General features: G+C 39.9%; 1 protein-coding gene across 1 annotated transcript in view; it reads right to left on the bottom strand.

The window, feature by feature from the left end:
* Window positions 1-4,744, bottom strand: part of Pafah1b2 (platelet-activating factor acetylhydrolase 1b, catalytic subunit 2 (30kDa)) — a 22,462-nt gene extending 17,718 nt beyond the window's left edge. Inside the window, exons 1-2 of the mRNA XM_005378195.2 lie at window positions 4,713-4,744; window positions 1,845-1,932 (exon numbers count right to left, since the gene is read on the bottom strand). Coding sequence (XP_005378252.1) covers window positions 1,845-1,925 — 81 coding nt within the window. The 5' untranslated portion in view covers window positions 1,926-1,932; window positions 4,713-4,744. The remainder of the gene's footprint in view (window positions 1-1,844; window positions 1,933-4,712) is intronic.
* Window positions 4,745-5,934: the final 1,190 nt, after the last annotated feature.

Below are 5,934 nucleotides of genomic sequence, written 5' to 3'. Positions count from 1 at the left end.
TGTTTGTTTGTTTTTTCTCCGGTACCGGGAACCGAACTCACGACCTTGCGCTTGCCAGGCAGGCGCTTTTGCCGCTGAGCTAAATCCCCAGCCCCGGCTTATACTCTTCTAAACTGTCAAAGTCATGAAAAACAAAAACCAAGAAATTTGTCAGGTCAAAGGACAATGAAGAGCACAAGACAGAATGTAATGTGTAATCCTGGACTATGAAGATCAATGTAAAGAACATTACTGGAACAGGTAGAAAAATGTGAATATAGTTTTTTTATTAACTAACAGTTTACCCTCAGCATCACTTTAGCAGCACACTGTTTATATACTGATAACCCTTAGCACTGCAAGGGCCGGGTGCTATCTTAACCAGTTAATTTTTTGTTTTGTTCTGTTTGTTTTTGAGACAGAGTCTCTCTATGTAGCTCAGGCTGGTTCTGATCTATGTAGCACAGACTGGCCTTGAACTTGCAGCAATCCTCCTACCTCAGCCTCCCTAGTACTTGGATTACGTGCATCTACTACCACGCTTGGTCAGTCTCCAACCAACTGATTCTTGTATTGAATAAATTTGATAAAATTGTAGTTTTTATATTTCCTGTTATATTATTAAATTAATGAAAAAATATGCAATTTTTGGTCAACCTATATTTAAATAATTGGACTGCTAAGTAAGTAATTACATAATGCTAAATTTCCTGACTTTAAATACCATTTTTCAGTTATATGAAAAGTCTTTGCTCTCAGAAAACATGCTGAGAGCCAGGGGTGTTGGCACACACCTGTAATCCCAGGACTCGGGAGGCTGAGGCAGAAGGATCGCTGTGAGTGAGTTTGAGGCCAGCCTCCACTACAAAGTGAGCTGAAGGCTAGCCTGAAGCACATAGCGAAACCCTGTCTCAAAAAGACAAAAAAAAAAGAAAGAAAAAAGAAAACACGCTGTACTTTCTAGGGAGGGATAAAGAATGACATTGAGCTGGGCATAGTGGTGCATGTCGTAATCATAGCACTCAGGAGGCTGAGGCCGGAGGATCACCACATGCTTGAGGCCATCCTGACGTACACAGTGACTTCAAGGCCAGCCTGAACTACATAGTAAGATCTTATCTCAAAAAAAAAAAAAAGAAAAAGAAAAAGAATAATGAGTCTAACTTTACTCAGATGGCTCACTTGTGGCAAATTTTAATAACTGGTAAGTCTAAGTTAAGAATATAAGGGATTCTTTCTAAAGTTTTCTAACACTTGTGTAATTTTGAAATTTATTAAAAAAAAAAAAATTATGCCAGGTATGCTGGTGCATGCCTGTAATCCCAGCACTCAGGAGGCTGATGCAGAAGGATCGCTGTGAGTTCAAAGCCACCCTGGGCTACATAGTTGAAAACCAGACTAAACTACACAGTGAAACCCTGTTTAAAAAAGCCAAAACACAAAAAGAAAACCTGTAAAGACACTGCTATCTTTAAAGATTACCAGAATATAATTAGAACGCTATAGATGCCGGGCATGGTGGCACATGCCTATAATCCCAGCACTGGGGAGGCTGAGGCAGGTGGATTGCTGCGAGTTCGAGACCAGCCTGGGCTACAAAGTGAGCTCCAGGCCAGCCTGAACTGCATAGCAAGACCCTGTCTCAAAAAGACCAAAAAAAAAAAGAAAAAAAACCAATTACAATGCTATCAAAATATTCCTTAGCTCCAGACAGGTGATCGAGTTTGACATTTCTACCATTAGGTTTTTAAATTTATATGTACAGCAATAAATGTTTGTTGACTATTAAAACTTTCCCTTCCAATTCTGGTAAAAGGTCTTTAAAAAATAAAAAGACACACCCCACATGAATATATACTTCTTACCTGAGACATCCATCTGTCGTCTCCTTGAACATCCTCTGCTGCATGTGGAATAGCTGCTGGGTTTGAATCTCCCTGGCTCATTCTACACCTGAGGAAAAATGTCCATGTCATGTTTCATTTATTAACAGAAATGTTTGCTACCAATAGTTAAATATTAACCATCAAATTTTAAATAATAATTTGTTTCACTTTTTTTTTTTTTCTAGAAAGGAAACTCAGGTTTAATTTTAACAGAGATGAATTCCAGGACATGACTTCTTAAATCCCATAAATACAGCATCACTAATCTTCCAGACAAGTCTGAGTATTACTTAGAGATAGCACACTACCTTTAAAAAAAAACTTATTGGGGCTGGGGATTTAGCTCAGTGGCACAGCACCTGCCTGGCAAGTGCAAGGTTGTGCGCTCGATTCCTGGTACCAGAAAAAAAACAAAAACAAAAAACAAATTAAAAAAAACTTCTCTCCAGGTGTGGTGGCGCACACCTGTAATCCCAGCACTTGGGAGGCTGAGGCAGGAGGATGGTTGCGAGTTCGAGACCAGCCTGGGCTACAAAGTGAGCTCAAGGCCGGCCTGAACTGCCTATCGAGACTCTGTCTCAAAAAGACCAAAGGAAAAAAAAAGACAAACTTCTCCAAGTAGTATACACTTTACATCTATGTAAACTTTCCACGATTACATAGAACAGTAAGTACCAAATGCCATAAGGAGTTGGACACAGTACAATGAAGTCTACATTATATACTGAAGAGTACAACAATGATAAACATCCCCTAGTTACTGAGTATCACATAAATGTAGTAAAATTTATAATAAAAAATAGTTGGCAGAATTTAGTACCAGTTTTGGTTGTTTTCTTTTGAGACTGGGTCTAAAAACAGTGGCTTGAACTTGTGATCCTGCTGCCTCAGCTTTCTTTTTTTTGTCTTTTTGAGACAGGGTCTCACTATGCAGTTCAGGCTGGCCTGGAGCTCACTTTAGCCCAGGCTGGCCTCGAACTCGCAATGACCCTCCTGCCTCAGCCTCCCAAGTGCGGGGATTACAGGCATGCACCACCACACCCAGCCAGTACCTCAGCTTTCTGAGTGCTCAGATTACCGGCATGTACCAGCACACCCGGCAGGTACTAGGTTTTGACAAATGCCCACTCGGTATTTTTGACAAGTCTCCACTAAAAAAGTTTTAGTGATGATGAACTCAAATATGGCATAGGCTAGTAGAAAAGAAACAAATTCAGAAAAATTAGAAATGTCAGTCTTCTAGAAAGACAAATAGGAAACCAAATGATTTTCAACCAGTTGTAAAGAATTAGATTCTAAATAGAAAGGACAATGCGAAATAGAAAATTCTAAGATCTTGTGGCTTTTATTCTAAGGCTATCTTCTATATAAGCAATCTTTTTCTTTTCTTTCCCAGCCTCAAATACAGCTAGCCTTTCTGTGAAAGACTGACTTATGTTTATCCTATAAATATACATACATACACACAGAGGTATACACAGTATGATGTATATATTACACATACACACATAATGAGTACATACAACACAGTGGACATTGCCAAGGTAGTAGTTTTTCAGGGTATTTTACAGTGCTAGGGGTCAAATCCAGGGCCCCATGAATGCTTTGTCAGTGTTCTACCACTGAGCTATAATAAAAGCCCACCCAAAGGTAATGGATTTTAGAATCCCAAAGTACTAACCTCTGCTAAACACAAAAACGTATCTTCTTGGGAAAAATAAATTGCAAAAGCAAACAAGATTAACACTAATTATATAAATGAGCTCAATTCTAAATGACAGTAGACCTAAACAAACAAACCCCAACCAGGGTGAGGGCTAGGCACCCTATCTGACTGAAATGTAAAATATCATCTACATCTTGGGCTTGCTTATTTGGATTACTACACCTGACAACTATCAGAAAATAGCTGTAAAAGATAACAGCTATAAGAAATTATAGCTATTAATTATACCTGTATTATAGAACATATAGGATATGTATGTATGTATGTAGGTAGGTAGGTATTTATTGTGGTACCGGGAATTGAACTCAGAACCTTATACTTGCCAGGCAGGTGCTGTGCCACTGAGCTGTATCTCTGGCCCCCTAGATGTTTTATAATACCATTCCAACCCTCACAAAAGTACTATAAAATGAGGAAAACAAAGGTGAAAGAATTTAGGTAATTTGTGTAGTGAGTGACTGATTGTGACCTGAAATTAGGTTTGTCTGATCCCAATAAAGTCACAACTGGCCTGCTGATCACTAATCAATTCATATTGACTCCCTAAAAGGGGCCTTATATCTAACCGCTTCACCCAGGAGACATGCAAGTTCCAGCTGGCCTTAAACTCACTATATAGTCCTGGCTGGCCTTGAACTTGTGGTGATACTTCTGTCTCAGTCTCTTAAATTCTGAGATTACAGGTATGTGCCACCATGCCTGGCAAACTTTTTGTTTTGTGACAGGGTCTCACTATGCAGTTCAGGCTGGCCTTAAACTCACTTTGTAGCCCAGGCTGGTCTCGAACTCACAATAATCCTCCTGCCTCAGCCTCCCAAGGGCTGGGATTACCGGTGTGTGCCACCACGCGCAGCCCAGCAAGCTACTCAGTACCAGTGGTATTAAACCTATGGCATGTGTGCCACAGCAGGCATGCAGAGCCCTCTCTGTCAGCACACCAGCCAAGTCACCCCAGGAGCTGAGCATTGAATGACAGCACACAGAGGGGCTGTGTTGGCACTCTGCAATAAATAAGTGGGTTCTGAGTTGCAGTTTGGGTACTTGGTCTCAAAAAGGTTCACCATCACTGTTCTATACCTCTTAAGAAAAGCTCCTTTGCAGCTGTGCATGGTAGTACACACCTGTAATCCCAGCACTCAGGAGGCTGAGGCAGGAGGATCACTGCGAGTTTCAGGCCAGTCTGGGCTACACAGTGAGTTCAAGACCAGTCTGAAATGCAAAGGGAGACTTTGTCTCCAAAAAGACAAAAAGAAAAAAAAAAGAAAGAAAAGGAAAGGAAAGAAAAGAATTCAGATTTTTAAGAATTCACATTTTGGAATATTTCAGGTTAGGGATGCTTGATCATTATTGCTGAGCAAACCAAAATCTATTACTCTTAAGCAAAGGATGTTATGTTCTACACAGGAAACACAATATGAAAGTCAAAAATTCTAATTTACCAAGCAGTTTCACCTATTTTTTATTATCACTACACAAATTTAGTGGCATTCTAACACTAAGCAAAACACTTTTCCATTTGAATCCTAAATTTCTTCACTGACAAAATAAAAAAGCTGTATGGACAGAATAAATGAGGAACAAAATGTCACCTGTCTAAAACTAAATGGTAGCTGTAACTGTAAAAGGGTTAAAAATTATTCCCAACTAGGTAGTGCCATCCTGCCCCAACCCTTAACTGAATACAAGGCCATCCTTTCTCCCTGAGGGCAAAGTATCTGAGCAAATTTTGTTTCTTTGTACCTTTAGACACTTGGATTTTGAATTATTTTGCCAAATCAAATATGTTATAATACAGAGTAGCTCTCATAGTTTTATGCCTATGGCTTGGTAACATTTTTAAACTCCAGATAATTGAGCAATTAACCCAGGTGATTTACTAAGAAGCAGAGCTGAAAAACACACCATAAAGGGCTATACACTTAGGGTACTCAAATTTGGGAGTCAGAGAAACTGTTGCATTCTTTACACCAAAAAATGATGAATATACTGGGTGTAGTGGCAAAAGCCTGTAATGCCAGCACTCTGAGAGACTGAGACAGGAGGATTACAAATCCGAGGACAGCACGGGCAATTTAGCAAAACTGTATTTCAAAATAAATTTTAAAAGGGCTGAGAATTAGCTCAATAAGGCCCTGGGCTATGGAGTGATAATCAGGGGTTATCCACAGAGAAGCCTGTGGCAGACCATAAAAATCTGAGTGAGGGGCTGGGGATACAGCTCAGCAGCACAAGTGCCTGCCTGGCAAGCACAAGGTCCTGAGTTCGATCCCCAGTACCTAAAAAATAAAAATCTGAGTGACTGCAAATGGCCATAATTCCAAAACTGATATACAGATTTAACAC

The sequence above is a fragment of the Chinchilla lanigera genome, unplaced genomic scaffold, assembly GCF_000276665.1.
Source record: "Chinchilla lanigera isolate Chin_1 unplaced genomic scaffold, ChiLan1.0 scaffold00011, whole genome shotgun sequence".
Lineage (NCBI taxonomy): Eukaryota > Metazoa > Chordata > Mammalia > Rodentia > Chinchillidae > Chinchilla > Chinchilla lanigera.
The sequence above is the reverse complement of the archived record's forward strand: the minus strand, read 5'-3'. Positions and strand labels throughout refer to the sequence as shown.